Source organism: Martes martes, assembly GCF_963455335.1.
Source record: "Martes martes genome assembly, chromosome: 1".
Lineage (NCBI taxonomy): Eukaryota > Metazoa > Chordata > Mammalia > Carnivora > Mustelidae > Martes > Martes martes.
In genome coordinates this window covers 194,667,809-194,687,189 of record NC_137888.1, presented here as the reverse complement: position 1 = coordinate 194,687,189, position 19,381 = coordinate 194,667,809, and the positions used below count along the sequence as shown (strand labels likewise).

Below are 19,381 nucleotides of genomic sequence, written 5' to 3'. Positions count from 1 at the left end.
TCGCCCTGATGTAATGCCGAGGAGCGCTCCAAAAATACTGGTAACGATGCCAGGGCCCCATCTGCCAAGGCAAAGCAGGAATGGGGACCTCCCAATCTGGTGACGACCACTGGTTTCATTTTTACCACTGAGGCATCTACAAGGACTGCAATGGGCAAAAGATAGCTAATAACGAATTGCATTTTGCCTCTAATAGGTACTCCAAAGCTAGTTCCTAGTTTTTAAAAGTAATTCTTCCGTGGCCTAAGAACAACACTCGCTTGAATTCATATACTCTAGGGAGCTTGCCAACTCTAAAACATCGAGGATTTGAATACAGGAATCAGAGTATTTATACCGATACACTGAAAACCTCTGCTTTTCCTCTCCTCCACATGGAGACAAAATATGAATGCACCCTTTGGGTCATTTGTGATGTTGTCGATAGAACAAGATCAGTCTGCTAACCTAAGTAAGAAAACCATGTGGAACCTTGGCCTTGGGAATACCACTATTTAGGGGATACGGTTTGGCCTGTTAATAGTTACAATACTTTCATAGGTAGTTTCCGTTCTAGAGCACACACGGCATTCCAGTTCGGTGCCAGCTGAAATGGGGTACCAGGTAACCTTATGCAACTACAAACTACAAAACTATGCAGATAGAAGATGGTCCAATCACTGAGTTGACCTGACTCAAAACATGATGTGAAGGACAGGTCAGTGGCCCTGTTTGTATAGGACACTAAGAGTAGGACAATTACAACCACCCACCTAAAACAAAGTACCTCAAACCTAAATCTCCTCAATGAATTTACTTGAAAAGATAAGGCTGAAGAGGACCTATTTAGTATAGAAACTTGGAAAACACATCTTTTAAAGCATCTCTAAGGTTTAGACATCAGTGTGTTTCAGGTGATATGTTTAAAAGGAACACTGGGGACACTTTCCTCTGGCAGGAACAATGTCCCTGGTGCTCCGCCAGCATTCCCTAGCAAGGGATCATTTATTAATGGTGGTTCAGACCAGAGTAAAAGCCTGCCATTTGCTGTTCACAGACAACAAGTGCTTTCTCTCCCCACAGAAAGGACCAGGAAGGCTCCCTTCCCTACTACCACGCTCCTGCCCCCCATTAAGGTTCTTGTGGTCTACCCATGTGAAATATGTTTCCATCACACGGTTTGTCACTTCACTGAGTTTCTTCAGAACCACTGCAGAAGTGAGGTTATCCTTGAAGAGTGGCAGAAAAAGAAAATAGCGGAGATGGGTCCAGTGCAGTGGCTTACCACTCAGAAGAAAGCAGTGGATAAAGTCATCTTCCTCCTTTCCAATGACGTCAGTCCCAGGTGCGATGGCACCTGTGGCAGGAGTGACGGCAGCCCCCATGAGAATTCCCAAGACCTGTTCCCCCTGGCCTTCAACCTCTTCTGTAGCGATCTGAGAAGCCAGACTCCCCTTCACAAATACATGGTGGTCTATTTTAGAGAGGCTGATACCAAAGACGAATACAGCGCGCTCAGCGTCTGCCCCAGGTACCACCTCATGAAGGACGCGCCTGCTTTCTGTACAGAACTACTCCGTGTCAAGCAGCAGGTGTCAGCAGGGAAGAGGCTGACGGCCTGTTCCCTGTAGCCCGCCCGTGAGAAGTGAGGGGCCTTGAAGCCTTCCTACTCCTCCAGTTACAGGCGGAAAGTATCTCAGATGATTCTGAAGTTTCCTGTGTGGGCTATGTGCAGGGAGACTTCACAGACACCTGCTGTATTTAGCAACAGGAACAGGGAGGATTCCTTAATGAATACATACGTCTTAGCTTAATCAAAACGTTTATGCCCGAAAAACTGTTACAAATACTACTAACTACTGTAGCATTAACTGAAGGACAGAAACTAAATTTATAAAGCTAAATCAACTTCACTCCTAAAAGTCAAGGAGAACTGTAAGGCAGAACTATAAGCATTCTGACAACACGATGATAAACACCCTCCAGCCGACTGTCCAGTCCCGAATAGCCCATGCACTGCACACTAAGTAGAACCACTTATTTCTCGGACACTCTAAACTTGGTGAATACCGAAGTAAAGCCTTTGCTCATTCACTCAGTAACTTCATGGGTAAAAAACCATCTATTACATCCAAAAGCCATTTTTAAGAAAACAGAATAGGGAGTAACAAGCCGAAATCCTCTCTGCAGACCAGAAGACGCAGGATACATGCAGCCACTTGTATTACTGGGACTTGCAGAGGACCTGCTCCCTCTGAACTAGATTCAGGTCCTAGCCGAGTCTTGTACGGGTGACTTTTAACGTGGACACTGACACCCATTACCTGCAGATCTGATGTCTACTTTCGCCAAAAGTTACCTATTAGAGGTTACTATCAAGAGTTCAGTTTCTTGGTTATTATGCGACTTCTCATGTTCAAAACACAAATTCCTACTCTGTTCAAAGTCAGCCCTCTTGAAGTAATCTTTTTATAAATGAGTTATTGTAATAGTTTGCTTAAATAAAAAATTACCAGAACTAGATATGTACGGTATTTTACATCTTCCAACTTTTTCCTCTAAAAGTATCTTTTTTGGGGCATCTGGGTGGCTCAGTGGGTTAAAGCCTCTGCCTTCCGCTCAGGTCATGATCCCAGGGTCCTGGGATCAAGCCCCCCATCAGGCTCTCTGCTCAGCAGGGAGCCTGCTTCCCCTCCTCTTTCTCTGCCTGCCTCTCTGCCTACTTGTGATCTCTGTCATATAAATAAATAAAATCTTAAAAAAAAAAGTACCTTTTTCTACGAATGCTTTTCTCTCTCAAACAGTACAATACTGAATCTGCCCTAGAATGTGGATCAGCTTCCTTGGATACCTGTTAGTATGTATTTGTGAAGGGTTAAAACTGTCCTTAAAGAGCCAGGTCTTATGGATAAAATAAAAACCAAAATAAGGAAGCACAGAGTGAAAACTCACCATGTCCAACTTCAGAAGTAGACACTTAGTAATGGCTGAGGCAGTATGTTTAATGTGGTTAAGATCGCTTACTTGCATGACCAGTTTTCACATTTATAAGCGCTGGTAACAGAAAGACAAGGCTTATGTCAAAACTTGGACCAGAAACCAACTTCCTCTGAATCAACACCTACCAGTTATAAGAACAATAGGTTATACTATGTTAAAAAAAAAAAAAAAGATACACAAAAATACATTTTGCTTTTGGAACTAGGTAGCCATGAATAAATTGTGTTGAAACAGCCCAGAAACAAATAAAATCAATGTTGTATCAATTTATTTTGTTAAAAAGTTAAAAAAATAAAGAGCATACAATCTTCAGATTGAAGGCACATATCTTCCATAGTACCCACAAGGTAAAATCCTTTCGTTATTGGGATGGACTCTTCTTCGTTCCTCGCCTACTGATCACATACATGGGAAACTCATCGTTATGCTAATGCCCTAGGACCAGCGTTTCTCCAAGCCCTGAGACTTCTAGCCATCCTGTTCTTTCTATATTCCACTCTCACCTCCATCTCTTTTTTGGCCCTACTTTTGTCAACCTCCCTCCCCCTCTGCCACTCCCATTATCTCCAGTATCTCCAGTTTGGGATGAGCAGATGGTGAACGCAGATGCCCAGCAGGGAGTGGCAGGAATCAGGCATCCCCAGCGCCCCCAGGTCTCTGAGCCCGTGGGCTGTGCTCACTGACGGCTTCCGTCTCCAGACAATGGCGTCTCTTCCTCTGACCAGGGGCTCGGAAGGCTTCATCAGGGCCGGGACCACAGGCGCTAATAGCTGTCTGTACTTAGATTTTGCTTCAGATTGTTTGCAGATGAAGGTCAAATGAGCTTACTGAGCACAAAGAGTTCCAGAACTTTTCTCTTGGTTCTTCAGGAAAAGGAAAATTGGGGGCTTGATGACTAAGTTGGTAAGCAGCAGCCACCTTATTTATTAGGTAAGGTACGCAGTCACCTTATTTACCTGCACAAGTGAACAATTACACCTGAATTGTTTCTATTTGGCTTTAGGAAGGAAATGGGTTTTCCTTTTCAGTTTTTGTTCTGTTTTGGTCAGATACGGACTGTTTTCTTTCCCCAAGCCCATCCTGAAGCATGTCGAGTGACAAAGTCAGCCAGCCCAGCCTTGTCTTTGCCTCTGGAAATCCAGAGCTCAACTGGTCACTGTCTTTCTTGTAATCCAACAGAAAAAGAAAAAAAGGACCTTTTCTCTCCCCATTTAGAATTCTAAGAGCACACATGAGTCAAAACAATGTGTGCCTGCTGTTAACACACGAGGAAAACGGCCAGACAGCAAGTCACACACCCACCCTTTGTGGCTGTGTAAGACTATCTGATGACACTGAGGTCAACCTAAACCAAGGCGTGCCAAAACATTTCACATCATCAGGGACCTCCTGCGACCCTGAGAAAGGGGCAGGAGAATTTACCACTTAAAACTAAGTTCATATTTATTGGTAAATGTCCTGGCTACAAAAGCAGGTTATAATTTCACACCAATATCCTGTTGTCAACGTAAAAGTTAAAATTCATTTATTTTCCATGAAACATAAGCATCTAAGTCAATAAATTAAAATATACATATTCTTTAAGAGTCTTTTATACCAGAAGGCCTGTTTTTGGTCTTCTAGTGACTTCCTGCCCATTTTCACCAGACGAAAGCAGCTCGCTCTCGTAACATGCGGACACCAAAGCGCTGCCACTCTCTCTGGTAGATCCACAGTTCCTGTGTGGTGTCCAAACAAGCCAGCACGGCCCCTCCTTTCCACGCGATCAGCCGGGGATCCATGTCCTAGGGAAGTGAAGAAGATATTTCAGTAAAAGTAGACAAGATGTATACTTAATCATTTCCTTGAATTTGGGGGCTAAAAAAACCCTGCTGAGTTAATACCTAAAAAGCCAGATTTTTCAACCTGCATTAAAGACTCATCCATAGAGGACCAATGAACTACAGACAACTTTCTGTTCCAACTGATAAGAGAACTTCAGTGTTTATTACTGAAGATGCTACTATTCACTGTTATTCCACAAACAGGCGCCCATACGCAGGAACATACAAAAGGAAATCATTATTCTGAAGTTAGAATGGAATAAATATATCCCATTACCCCTTCCTCAGGATTAAAATTAAATAAGAACATCCCCAGGAATTGTTCGTGGGATATAATGAAACACAGACAACAATCTCTTTCTAAATTCCAGGGTCTGTGTTTCTTTCCAAGATAGTTCAAACCAGAAGGATCTGTAAATATGCCCTGGTCCAGGACCAGCAACAAATCCTTGACATGAAAGTGAAAACTGGAGTTGTTCTGGCTGATGGGAGACCAGCCAGTCTTCTTGCCCTACCCAGTCCTTTTCCAAAGGCATGGCTTTTGGAAGTCAGTCATGCGAGTCTGAAGAGCACAGCAGGGATACCCAGGGGTCCGGAGTCCTGGGAACACCCAGGACTCCAGACCCCTAGCCCAAAGCTCCTTGCACCAAATCTGTGACCTACTGAAATTTTTCCACTTGCCCAAACCCTTAATTAAGAGCTGCCCAGATGCAAGCTCATGGCTCCCAGGATTTTATCTGTTCACATACATTATAATTAGAAAGAATCAGTCCTGGTTTCATTTACATATAATTCAACTGCACCATGAACAACAGACCTTGGGCCTTGTGATCACATCCACATTCTCAATAATTCGCCTGAATGAAGGTGGCATTTTGTTGAGAATTCTGTGTTGCAGAAATTCTTGAGCTTTATGAAACATCAAACCACCTCCCACCACGAGGATGGAACTGTACATCTTCTTTTTGGTATCATCAGATGCTGAAAAGACAATGATATTCCTTCAACTCTTTTTCTCCATATCCACCACCACCCTGGGCCAAGTCACCACCATCTCTTGCTTGTTTAAGAGCCTCCTCAAAGATCTCTCTCCAACCCATCCTCAGCAATGCAGACAGAAGAATCTTGCAAAACACCAATGTGAACAAGTTGCTACCATATGCACCCTGCTACTTGGAGGATTAGGACCAAAATCTCCACAGGGACCTACAAAGTCCAATGTGGCACATATACACGGCTTCTCTAGCTCCATCCTGGCCCCTGCCCCCCAGCCACACTGCCTCCACACAGGCCTCTTCCTCTGCCCGGAATGCCATCCTGTCTGTGACAGGCTAACCCCCACTCACCTCCTAGATCTCTCAAAGGGCTCTTCCCCAAGGAAGGCTTCCCTGGCAAGCCTCCTACCCTCCACACTTCTTTCTCCTAATAAAAATCCCTTACTAAATCCTATCAGAAGCTCTGAAAGCCAGTATCCTTTAGTTCGACTTTGTAGCACCTGCTACAGTTGTAATTTCCAATTTGTGCGGCAATTTAACTTCTTTGGTCTCCTCTAGTAGGCTATATGCCCAATGAGGCCAGGAACCAATTCCTAATACCAGACAATGCGAGCACAAAGCAGGAGCGCCACAGTTTTTCAATGCATACGCTATGCTGCACAACCACACTCCAGCTTGACCCCCTTCACCTAACCAGCTTCCAAAACATGCTTACAACAGCAGTCGATGCTATGAAGAATGGCTTTATCCAGGCCCAGAGCTTTCCCTTCAAATAGCGAGATAGCAGTCTTCCTGGACATCAGTGCTGTGAGAGCCTCCTCAGATTCATTGCCAGCCATCAGACAGTCTCCCTGGGAGGACCCCAAATCCACCTCCTGGGCATGGAGTCTTTCTGGAAGATCGGAAGACTGGCCACGGAGATCCCCCTCAAATCCAATGGGTTTGGATGCAGACTTTCGGTCAGCAGTAGCTTTGGCAGACTTTAAATCAATCAAAAGGACAATCAAGTGGATGGTAGGACTGTAACAGAACAGTGTGGATGTTTCCCAGCTAGACAGCACCCCTCCATGGGGCACTATTTACACCACCGTAAAACAAAGGTGCATCACTGTGGTGCAAGGGAACGCATGCCAGTACATAGCCAACCACCCAGACCCACTCCCAGTTCGCCTGGTACTGATACGTGGTGTGCAGAAGAGGAGGATGTGCTGACAATTCCAAAGCAGTCAATAACAGTCAGGGCAAGTCTCATGACCTATCACTGGTTGGATTTTAAAACTGATAAGTCAGTGTACATGGGCATTTCTCCCTTGAACAGAATTTTTAAGTGGAGTATTTCAGTAGGATTCTTGTGCCTGTGGCTACTGTGGAACCCTCATTTTCAGACCTTATCTAACCACCTCATGCTCAGGGACAAGGACTAGAAAAAGTTTAGAGCCTTCCTCTCTCCATCATGAGCTGCTGTTTCATTGGCAGGGAAGAGCTTTTTGTGCCCCTGCATCAGACTTCCTATTACTGGGATCATTAGCTCTGGACAAAAGAATTCAGCTTTGTGCCTAGACCACATACCGTTTAAATTACAATTTTTTAAATAGGTGAGATTTTACTGAAAACATGCCCTACTGAATAAAAAAGAAATAACGTATACACCAAAAAGAAGTATCTTCATTAAACTAACTTTTAAATGTATGAACTGGTATTCTGGAAATTGAATTAACGTCTGCTGAATGAAGAAATCTATCATCTGGATTTTAAATTTAGACTTCATTTCATATACAGTTCTAAAAACAGTATTAGCTTTAGCATGCAGTCATATTGCAGTGACTGCCAAAGATCCATTAATGACGGGCAAACCGCTGCAGTGGCAAGGCTGTCCCCTCTCACACTGGAATCACTGCGGACCTGTTCCTGCTTGCTCTGCGTGGCTAGCAGGTAATGCTCATCATGAGGATCCTCAGGGTCTCCCTGGGATCTGTGCTGCAAAGTTGTCATTTTCTGTCCAACAATTCCAAAAGTTGCAGGGTAAAACAAAGCCATTGGAGCCTGTGCAAGGAAGGAAAAAAAAAATGATCAACCAAGGACACTGCCTTCTGAAAAAACTGATCCATTAAATTCTGTTCTTCCCAAAACAAAAGTGGCAGATCAGATCCTAGAAGGCAGACTAAATAAGCATTCTCTTTTGGGAGTAGCATTATTTCTTCATTGCACAAGAGGCCAGAAAACTTACAGAAATCATCCAACTGAGTGAGCAATATGACACCAGAGAGAAATGTCAAAGCAAATGTAATGCAAGTGCTGGGATGCCTAGGTGGCTCAAATGTCTGCCTCCCGCTCAGGTCATGATTCAGGGGTCCCAGGATCGAGCCCCACATGTGGCTCCCTGAGTAGGAAGTCTGCTTCTCCCTCTCCCTGCTCCTTCTCTCTCAAATAAATAAATAAAATTTTAAAAAATGTAATGCAAGTGCCCAATAAGCTACTTTATAACTTCTTAGAACAGTACTCCTCTCTCTAAATAATAACTACTCATATAGTGGGTAATTAAAAAGACAGTCCTCAGAACTACTCTAATCTGTATTCTATTGGTGGCTTAAAAGCTGGTTTAGTGAACAATCTAAGCCAGTCGACACTCCGACCTCATGAGGTTTCAGACAAGTCTTACTGAACCTGGCTGGCTTTCTTTCTGTCCATGAAAATATACAGCCATATATTACCTGGAGTTTTTCATCTCCTAATCGAAACTGGTAAAGTAGGGCAGGGGAATCTGGATGGCGAATCTGAAACTCATGATCCTGAAGTCCAGAGATGTCCTGATTCCAGGAAAAGATGCTGTCAGTGAAGAGTGCATGCAAACTCCTCAAATGACAATTAAGTCTCTCCACCATCTGAATTACCTATATCAAGGCTGCCCTGCAATTTTCTGCCATTTCTTTTTTTTCCTCCCGTTACAACTGGAACTTAGTAAAACAAGGGTCCTAAAGTACCCTGCTTCCCTTTCAACGGTTCTGAAATTTCTACCATCTGCAAAAAGGACCCAAATCAATAAGTCAATTCCCTCAGTAACTGGGAAATGATACCCAGTCTTAGGTTTCTCAAAATTTTGTTATTTAGAATTAGATTGCTTGACAAGTGTCAGGGAAAAGAAAAGACCTGAAACAGAAAGCCTAAGAAGGTAGGAGTCCACATATGGCAATGATAACATGCTGAATATTCACAACACTAAGAAAGTGCTTCCACTGATGCCATTTTATTAAATGTCCATACCTATATGTTCATTACACCTGACATCTTCTAAAAAGAGACAAATTTGCTAAATACTCTTTCTTTGAAAAGCCAGCTGTATTTTCCAGAACCTGATACAACCTAACAGCGCTGACCTTACCAAAACACTCTCACTCCTTAAGAACTTCAAGCCTCGGGGCGCCTGGGTGGCTCAATGGGTTAAAGCCTCTGCCTTCGGCTCAGGTCATGATCCCAGGGTCCTGGGATCGAGCCCCACATCCAGCTCTCTGCTCTGCAGGGAGCCTGCTTCCTCCTCTCTCTCTCTGCCTGCCTCTCTGCCTACTTGTGATCTCTGTCTGTCAAATAAATAAATAAAATCTTTAAAAAATAAAAATAAAAAAAAAAAGAACTTCAAGCCTCTCTCAACTTAGGTTGAAAGGTTAGCATAATACTATTATATTTTTAATTGCCTTTGAAATATCTTAAAATTTTCCCAGAAACAAAATTAGCAATTTTGATTTTGCTCTCACCTGATCTAAATGACAGAAAGTTTCTTTAAGGTGCTGCAGAAGAAGACAATCCATTTTATTTGTTAGCTGGCATTCTCGGTAAGGGAACCCAGCTCGCTGCATCAGCCAGTAGAAACACCTTGACACGTCAGACCCCCCATAGGCCAGGCAGAGGCTAGAGTTAGAAGAAAAGGCAGGTGGGTAATCTGTTGGTCAAGAAGGTACGAAGGGCATTTCAAAAACTCAATCGGGCACAGTGAAACATAACAAGTCTCAAAAGATGTTTACAGTAGGAATAAAAATGAAAGGACAGGGGGCGCCTGAGTGGCTCACTGGGCTGAGCCTCTGCCATCGGCTCGGGTCATGATCTCAGGGTCCTGGGATTGAGCCCCACATCGGGTTCTCTGCTCAGCGGGGAACCTGCTTCCCCCTCTCCCTCTGCCTGCCTCTCTGCCTACTTGTGATCTCTCTGTCAAACAAATAAATAAAATCTTTAAAAAAAAAAAAAATAAAATGAATGGACAAGATGGATGGATGGGAGGTAGAAATGGAACTCTAGCAAATGACCAGTGGTGGGCACCTAGCAGCAGTCATGCCATTTGCAAAAAAGTTTCCAAGAAACAGAATACTCACGACTAAATGCGACTCATTTCTAAGACACTCTGTTTACCATATGAGAGTTGTCTGCCTCTCTATACTCACCAGTATATCAAGTTGAGAGGCAGTGACACCACAAGACAAACTCATAGGAGAAAACTTTAAAGAGTATACTACCCACTAACTGAATGGTTCTATGGTTTGGGAAAAGCCCTGCCACGTTATTTTAGAGGTGGGAGACCCAGGCCCAGTGTTTTCTCCATATTCTGAGAACCAACAGCATTAAGTAATACATAAGCAATGGACAAGCCAAATGAATGAATGCTGGATTTTAGAATGCATCATAATCTGGGGTGGGAGGCAACAGATCAACCTTTCTTATGGACTGCTTAGCCCCTCTTTTAAATGTTTCTATACCTTGCATGTCGAACTATCAACGTGAGGGATAGGAAGAACTACAGCATCCTGAAGAAGCCTTCCTGGGAGCACAAAAATGCTGCAGAGATCCTGTGCACTGCCTGAGTGTGCTCAGCCGTGCTGGGCTTGTCCCAGGAAGGAGAAGCAGCAAACCTGCTCCTGAGAGTTATTTTATTACCTCTTGTATCAGTGATGACATCACAAAGGGACTTGACCAAAAGCTACTCATCACTCACTGAACAATTACGACAAAAGCAAATACTCACAATGCTAGAAAGAGAATTCAGAATCGAAAACCTCTTTCCCCAACATGACCTGCCTAAATGAAGCTTTGCTGTGAGCAAACTGGTATGTCTACAGCAGACCACAGCAAGACAAAGAGCTGCCTCCGTGGGAAAGCACACAATGCAAGCTAGAATTTTCAGGAGCTGCTGATGTGAACTCATACTGGAGAGTTCTAACAGGAAGGATAAAATCAGTGGTTTATAGCCTTCCTAGAATTTGCACTTCCACAATCTGGGTATACTATGCAAACTTTGAATATATAATTGCTTATAAAAATTTTCTTTTTAGCTTCTGATGCTTTATAGCGGAACAGGCTGTGAGGGGAGAAGGAGCAGAGAATGCAACTTTCCAAGGCTCTTACCGAGTATTCCGATGAGAGACCCCATCCTCCACACAGCACACACTTGTCTTCTGGTCTCCAACATCTACGATACATGTGCTGCTTAAACCACTTCCGAAGGTGGCACAGACAGACTCCTGATGGACCACAATCCCTGAAACACAAAGGCAGAGGAGCAATCAGCTAGGGAGCAGTAAAGAGCCGAGGACGAATCATCAGTTAAAGTCTGGGAACCTTTGGGCAATTGTCTAAGCAAGGCTGATACACTCAGAATAAGCATTTCAATACAGCACTGACTTAGATTAATGTCAGTAAAAGAGAAAAACAATCTCATTTCAAGCAGCTTTCTCTGGAATATCCAGACTTACCTGAAAAACCCATCTTCATTAGGATCATATTCACTAATTCTTTCACGTGCTGTTTATTATAGATATCAGGAATTAGCAAGATACATCTATAATACTAAAAAAGAACAACAAAAAAACAGTTAATATTAAAATCCGGTCAAAATAAATGTCACTATACTTGTCTTCAGAGAGAATTCTCTCTAAAGGATGGCAGCAATGGTTAGAGGCCCAGAACAAAAGCTCAAACCTCTCTGCTATCTTATAGGTTTAACAAAAAAATAGAAAATTTTGAAATTGTGTGTTTTTTCCCCTCCCCCTTTAAATTATTAAAAACTTGTGAAATGGTATCACAACCCCAGATTTCAAGAAACAAAACTATAATAATCAAAACAGTATGGTACAGGCACAAAAATACACAGATCAATGGAATACAACAGAGCCCAAAAATAGACCCACACTTAAGCGATAAATTGATCTCTGACAAAGGCAGCAAGAATATGCAATGGGAAAGACGGTGTCTTCAATAAATGGTGCTGGGAAAACTGGACAGCTACATGCAGAAGAATGAAATTGGACCACTTTCTCACACCATGACAAAAATAAACTCAAAATGGGTTAAAACAATTACCACAAGATCATATGCAGAATCTAAAAAACAAAACAAACCAAAAAAAGCAGAAACAGATCCATAAATACAGAGAATAAACTGGTGGCTGTCAGAGTGGAAAGAGGGAGGGGGATGGGCAAAATGGGTGAAAGGGAGTGGGAGATAACGGCCAGTTATGGAATGAATAAGCCATGGGGATGAAAGATACCTCAACACAGGCAGTACAGTCAATGGTACTGTAATAGCACTGTGTGGTGACAGACGGTACCTACACTTGGGGCGACCATATTATGTACAAGGTTGTCCAATCACTGTGTTGTACACCTAAAACTGATAAAACCTTGTGTCTCATCTATATTTCAACTGAAAAAGAAAAAAACAAACATAAAACCTCGTGAAATTAAAAATAAGACAACAAATGTGAACTGAAAAAGGTCCAAAGAGAAGATATAAACATGAGCAAGCCTTCTGGTTGCAGAGCAGTAGATAGGACACAACAGAAAAAAACAAAATAAGAAAAAGAGAAATCACCAGAGATGAAGTCAGTGAAGAAGGAAAGCTATCCTCAACGCCTTAGGATGAGAATGCTTCAAGGACACTAGATTACAAACAACTCAGTAATATGTACTTTTACCGATCAAGACTCTTAAAGCCAGTTCAAGTAACTGAATTTCAGCTCACCTTTAAATCTTTCAGTGGGATTTCCAAGTATTTTTGGATTGCGTGAGACCATATTACTTCAATATCTGCCAGAACAGCTGTAAGGGAGCCCCCAGGTCCCGGGTGAATATTTAACTGACCTCTTCTGATAGGCCAGTGAATATTGTAACAGTCCAATGGATTAACGTACAAGGCCTAGGGAGATGAATACAGTGTTAAAACTTCTCTTGGGCGTTTTCTGGATTCACATTAAAAAGTCTAGGGCCAGAGTTATGATTAACATTTGCTGACTATTCCAAATGTTGAGAGTGGAGTATCTAACATCACGGGAGCCAGTGTGAGTATCTGGGCCTGCAAGAGAGATTATGAATTCTAGGAAACAATTAGAACTGGATGGCACTGCAAATTTCCCTACCTCTTCTCCCACCAAAAACTCCGGATGATGAGATGTATTTGTCCACTTATTTCCAGAACAGTGATCTAAAATTGCAGGTCGCATCTGCTTGTTGTAGGAGCGTGCCTGAAACACCAGAAAATTCTCTGAATTTATGTAAGAAAAAAGGGGGAAGGGAAGAGGAGAAATGTAGTATGAATCCTCTTTTCTCCACTCTCTCATAGACCAGATACAGTAGCAAAACTAAATCAGAAATCCTAAATATTTGGCGAAATAATAACTGGTCACAAAAAGATTCTTTTGGCCTTTTCCAAATATGTGATTTTTTTTTTCCCCGTGGTTTTAATACCTAGGCTGTGATTCATAGCCAGCCCAAAATTAATACTGCACTCTGTTTAAAGCTGAACATACATTTATGTATCATACCAACTCATGTCCATTTCTAATAGTATTTTTTATCATATTAAAATGGCACATGTAGTAAGAATATTGCTTCCCACCAAGATCCTGGAATTACACGCTTAAGACTCTCAAGTACACTATAAATTTTTATCAACTTGCCAAAGAAACACCATCTTTTAAATTATTCATCTTGCCCAAGCATTTGTGACACCAATCTGGTTATTATGTAGGTGGTTATGAATGGTTTTCTTCCTTTTTTAAAGAAATCCCATCTTTAGTTTGCATAATGAAATCATGAATAGCACTTATTGACAGAACGGTGGTGACAGAATGAATCTGAAGAAAGAGTGAAGACTGAACCTGTTCAGGGGACACGGGAATCCGTCTTGTACCATTTGACATCTTTTTAGACCATATTGCTTGATCCACCATTTTAAGGCCATTTTGTCTTTGTTCATTACTTTCTGGTTTCTGGGGAGAAAAGTGAAAGATGAGCGGCACAAAGGATTCAGTGAAAAAAGAAAGCAATGTGGCAAACTACTGAATTAATCCATCAAGAGGAAATGCTCTCTCATAAACAAGCAGCTGCATTTCCTTAATTTCTGCCATATGTATCAATCTTTAGGATTCAAAGTAATCTTTTTATTATTTATAAATAAAAAGTCAGAAAGGAACCCTTACCATAAACCAACTATTTGCAAAAATCTATAACCTCAAGTGAAGTTTGAGTGATAAAACTGTTCATGGCACTAAGCACTGGATAGCTACTTAGTATTTACAGAGTATTTTAGAGACTTTTCCTAACATCTCCATAATTCTTATATTTGTAATTTTGTAACAATGTTCTATTCACTTGGGTTATTTTGTTTATTCAGCAGGTATTCAAGTCCCTGTAACACTGTAAAGAACACATCTATAAATATCTCCATGGAAAAGTTACTGTTTTCTATCAACTTTTACTCCTGAGATTTATGTCCTATTGTAGAAGTGTTAGATCCAAAGATAGAAATGGATTTAGACTCTTACACCCTCAAGTTACACTTAAGCTTAGAAATGGACTTAGGTAGTCTTGCTAAAAAAAAGTGGAACCTTAAACCTTACTAACAGAAGTACAGAAACTTCAAGTTCCTAAAACTATCTTTCATTTAAAACTTAAAAGATTACAATGTAATATGCATATTTCCACATCTACCATGAAAAATGTTTCTGATAATTACTATCTGCAAGGCAGGATAAAGTAAATGCTAACTGCAAGGATATATACAGTCTTGCTTTTATATTATAATTTGATCTAAAACTGGAGAAAGTGATTATAACAATTCAATCTGCTTATGGATTGAAAATACAAACTCAATATAAACTCTAAGTAACTGGAAGAGAAAAATATGTCTGTTAAGAGACCTTAATGCACCAGTAAGTGAGTGACAATTCTGTATCCTCCATTAAAAATCACCTTCATCAATACCCAATTCATACTGATGGGTTAAAATAATTTGATTTGCTTTTGTCATAATTATTTCTCTACAATCTAAAACCACTAGCTCACATGAGAAATGCTACTTGTAACCCTGAATGTTATTATTTTAAAACACATTAAAGGTATGAAGATGTTAATTCAAGTATACACGGCATACTTGAAAGTCTAAGCTCTCCCAGGGAAATCACCTTGGGCTTTCTCTCCAGATCCTCCTTTTTTTTCCTCCTCTTCTTTCTTTCTTTCTTTTTTAAGATTTTATTTATTTGAGAGACAGAGAGAGAGAGAGCATGAGAAGGGGGAGGGTCAGAGGGAGAAGCAGACTCTCTGTTGAGCTGGGAGCCTGATGCAGGACTCCTGATCCTGGGACTCCAGGATCATGACCTGAGCCAAAGGCAACTGAGCCAACCAGGTGCTCCAGATCCTTCATTTCTGACTTACATTTAGTCCTTCCCTTAGGAGCCAGCTGTCCTTATATAGTGGCTGCCCTTGTTGTTTATGCCTTCGTGCAATGACATGAGGAATGCTGGCAGGAAGTGTGTCTGTGGCTCGACCAATCCTTAAGGTTGTTGAACCTGGATGTATGACAACAATGAAGTTGCTCTGGATTTGCTGCGAATATAAAACACAGGAGTGTGACCTTAGCAAATAACATACAAGTAAAAGGCTAGACTAAGAAGTGAGTCTCCTGTAAAGACTATCAGACTCACAAGTATCAAAATAATTCAGTGAAGGTAGCTCTCTGAGAGGCAACCAATTATTGCTCTCTGCAGAATGCAAACTCTTTTCCAGTATCTGTGCTCCTAGGACCTGACTCACAGTACATAGGTCAACATCTGTTCAAGTGAACAAAATGATAAATATCCAATATAAGTTAACCTACAATTATTGAGCATTTCTGTGCCAGTTACTGGAGGTACAATGGTGACCAAGACAAAATCCCAACCACCAGAGGACTTTTAGTCTACTAGGGGAAACAGACAAGGAGTAAGCGTAGGGAATATTATGACTAGCAAAATACTAGCTAAATCTGAATCACCTAAAGATGCTTGTAGATTAAAAAAAAAAAAAAAAAAAAGCTAGACTCTAAGCCTACACTACAAATTTTCTGATTCAGAATTTTCAGAGAGGGAGCCTATCTGCAACTTTCAAAAGTTCCTGAGGTGATCACCATGACCGCTCAGGTTTAACAACCACTGGCCGAACAGGTTAGGGAAGAAATTCACATAAGCACAGAATTATTATTTTGTAATGCTGAAAAGTAAGGCTTTATACTTCGACTACTCCTGAGTGTATGCATAAATCACATTTCGGTCACTGTATGTTTTTTTTTTAATTTTATTTATTTATTTGACAGACAGAAATCACAAGCAGGCAGAGAGGCAGGTGCGGGGAGGGGGGGAGGCAGGCCCCCCCACCGAGCAGAGAGCCCAACTCGGGGCTAGATCCCAGGACCCCAGGACTACGACCCGAGCCGAAGGCAGAGGCTCCAAAGCACTGAGCCACACAGGCACCCCTGGTCGTTGTTTTTAAAACAGTTTACCCCTTGTTAGTTCTGTGCTATTCGCCTAATCTGGCAAACGTTTGAGGTTAAAATGCCAGAGTTCACTATTCTGTCCTCAAGAGTCTGAAAACTTTGCTGCATTTCACAATCCACTCTTGGGAACTGGTGAACAAGAAATGACAAAGCAGCATATGTCAGGACAGTGGAGTGATTACTGTGGGCTTTACTTTTAGATGGTGATTGTTTCAGATATGTAATTTGCAAAGGGGGCAGAACATAATCTGAATCAGTTGGGGGACTCAGAGTTTCAGTGGAGAGCAGGGAAAGAATCCCTGACCATCCCTGTGACAACAGGATCCCTCTTGGAGAACCACCACTCCTGCATGACTTCTTAGCCTGCACTACTCTTCTTCCATGTCTCCATTTACAACATTTCCTAGCTTGCCCATAAGATAAAGTCCAGAACCTGTTGAAATCAAGATCCAGTCTACTTCTCTAGCCTTACTCGAGAACCACCTCCTTTCTGGTCTCTTTAACCTTCTTAATCTAGATCTCTCTTGATTTCTTAACTCCCCATCATGACTTAGGTCCGCACATAGGTTAACTCCCTTTGCCTGCCATGTTCTTTCTCCCCAGTAAATCTTACTTCTCCCTTCAGTTCTGAAGTTAAATGTTATTAGACTAGGTTTGTTTTCCCTCTGCAATATAATTTTCATGGCAACTGTCATGCTTGTAATTAGTTACTGTCTGCCCTCCCAACAGACAAAAACCTTCATGTAAGAAGGGATCACTTGTGTCTTGTTCATTACTCTGTGCCCAGCAGAAGGCACACAGGAGCCTAGAAAGTGTCTGCTGAATGCACCTCTTCCACGGGGTTGGCATGATGTTAAAAAGGACTTCCTGAGCTTTTCTGGAATATGGTCGACATCTGTCCAGTAGACTGGACTAAAAAGATGAAGCTGCTTGCCGTCAGGGATACCTGTACCTCATTTACAGCACACAGGCTGCAGCACATTGACTGGAAAGCTCTGGGGTTAGGAATGGCAGTTTTCCAAAAGTGTGGATAAATATTTTTTAATAATTCCATATTTATATTAACATATTAGGGAAAAAACTAGCTGGTAGGTCCCACAAATCACTTCCCAGAATAGTACCGCTTAAATAAGACTGAGTAAAAAGGTAGTAAGCAAATAACGGATATGAAAAAGCCTCAGAGAACACAGAAAAACTAAAGGGTGTTCTACAACCAACTGACGTTAAGGAAATGCTGCTACAGTGATTAAGGGCCCAGGCTATGGATTCACAGACTTGGCTTCCAATTCATACTGCAGCACTTTCTTCCTCTGGATGAAGCTCCCACCTCACAGTTATTGTGAGGATTCAGCCAGTTAATCAGTCTGGCTAGGTTTTCGAAAGTTCTCCACTGCCTTCCAGAAGAGACCCGACTCTGGCTTTGAGACTCTTGTGATAGGCTCTGCTAAGATCTCTAGCGTCAACTTGTGCACCTTCTTCCTCACTTCCAGACATCCTGATCGCCAAAACTTCATATGATCACCAAAACTTCACATTCTCTCCTGGCCCAGGTCACTTCCACACTGTTCTCCTTCCCTGAGATTCCCCCTGACTAACTCCTAATCATTCTTCAGGTCTTGGTCCTGAGGTCGCTTCCTTTTCAACCATCCCAGGCCATCGGGGCTAAAGGGGGCACCTGCAGTGCGTGCCCAATACTTCCCTATGGCCTTCTGCACTAGCCCATCCCATGCCATGCCCTAAAACCTGCTGCCCCATGCCCAGCTGTGAGCTCTACCCTCCTGCCTTCCACTCACAGAAGGAGAGAATCCTAGAGGGTGAGAACTGGCAAGGCCCTTACAGACCAGCCACTCTGCTGCCTCAGCTCCATGGGTGGAGAAACTGAGGCCTGTACCACAGGAAGAACCACCCTCAGGGTTTACGGGGACAGGGTGCTGTACATATCCTACTGCTGCCTGGCCGGCTGGGTGTCATCCTTAACCCACCCACCAGTTAGGGAACTGCCTCAGAGATGTCAACATGAAACTGAACATTTCAATGCCTCCTTACTTTTGCTGTGAATTTGCCCACTGTCCTACGGGAACGTTGTTTTTTTTTTTTTCCACTGGTCAGTAAGCACACACGCACACACACGTGCTCTGTGCTTGCCCCGCAACTCCAAACAATTCTTTCTGGTTAGCAGGATTTGCTCTTGCTCTGGTTCTGACACACAAACTCTTCACGTCTATTCAGACAGTCGCCTGCCTTGGATTTTCCTAGCGTTATGCTTGAACTGGACTCCACGCCCCGAGGTCTCTCCTTCACAAAGGAATACGCCTGCCCCGCCAACTGTCTCTGCCCGGTGCCAAACTACCTGCGGTCAAGGACACCCCACGGCAGCGTGGAAAGTGGGTGAAAGCCCGGACCCGGTTCCGCGGCCGGCCGGGGAGGGAACTACCCCCTGCACCAGCCACCAAGGGGGGGGGGGCGGAAGCCTCGCGCAGCCACCTCCCTCCCCTCCCCCGCCCGCCTCCCCTCCCCCGCCCGGCCGGAAGGCCCTCACCGAGACCCGCCCCCCGCGCCGCGTCTCACCTCCTGCAGCGACTCCGGCACTAGCGCGGGCACGATGGGCCTTTTCACTCCGCGCTGCTCCTTCTCCTTCTCTCCGCCCTTCTCCTTCCCGTTCTCCCCGTCCCCCTTCTCCGCCTGGGTCATTGCGGCCGCGGACACCTTCCGGCCTCCACCCTCAGGGACGCGCCGCGCCGCCGGAGCTGGAGGGCCCCCGCGCACGCGCAACCTCCTAGCCGGCTTCCCGGCAAC

General features: G+C 43.1%; 2 protein-coding genes across 6 annotated transcripts in view; one reads left to right on the top strand and one right to left on the bottom strand.

Moving 5' to 3' along the window:
- IL17RB (interleukin 17 receptor B) overlaps nucleotides 1–1,610 on the top strand; it is a gene marked incomplete at both ends in the record, with an annotated part of 13,812 nt that extends 12,202 nt beyond the window's left edge. The window contains one exon of the mRNA XM_080827966.1: nucleotides 1,063–1,610. Within this exon, the coding sequence (XP_080684092.1) occupies nucleotides 1,063–1,610 (548 nt within the window). The remainder of the gene's footprint in view (nucleotides 1–1,062) is intronic.
- Nucleotides 1–19,381, bottom strand: part of ACTR8 (actin related protein 8) — a 19,950-nt gene extending 569 nt beyond the window's left edge. Inside the window, exons 1-14 of one of the 5 annotated variants that reach the window (XR_013968272.1) lie at nucleotides 19,154–19,378; nucleotides 15,490–15,660; nucleotides 13,935–14,045; nucleotides 13,194–13,298; nucleotides 12,800–12,973; nucleotides 11,533–11,626; nucleotides 11,186–11,318; nucleotides 9,547–9,700; nucleotides 8,509–8,604; nucleotides 7,700–7,840; nucleotides 6,513–6,777; nucleotides 5,620–5,783; nucleotides 4,577–4,763; nucleotides 2,932–3,033 (exon numbers count right to left, since the gene is read on the bottom strand). Coding sequence is in view for 4 of the 5 variants with exons in the window: in XM_080827919.1 (XP_080684045.1) it covers nucleotides 4,620–4,763; nucleotides 5,620–5,783; nucleotides 6,513–6,777; nucleotides 7,700–7,840; nucleotides 8,509–8,604; nucleotides 9,547–9,700; nucleotides 11,186–11,318; nucleotides 11,533–11,626; nucleotides 12,800–12,973; nucleotides 13,194–13,298; nucleotides 13,935–14,045; nucleotides 15,490–15,660; nucleotides 19,154–19,276 (1,875 nt within the window). In the remaining variant the exon portion in view is untranslated. Of the gene's footprint in view, nucleotides 1–2,855; nucleotides 3,034–3,230; nucleotides 4,764–5,619; nucleotides 5,784–6,512; nucleotides 6,778–7,699; nucleotides 7,841–8,508; nucleotides 8,605–9,546; nucleotides 9,701–11,185; nucleotides 11,319–11,532; nucleotides 11,627–12,799; nucleotides 12,974–13,193; nucleotides 13,299–13,934; nucleotides 14,046–15,489; nucleotides 15,661–19,153 lie in introns of those variants that run through there. The other 4 variants (XM_080827919.1, XM_080827918.1, XM_080827921.1 and 1 more) reach the window with 4 other exon arrangements.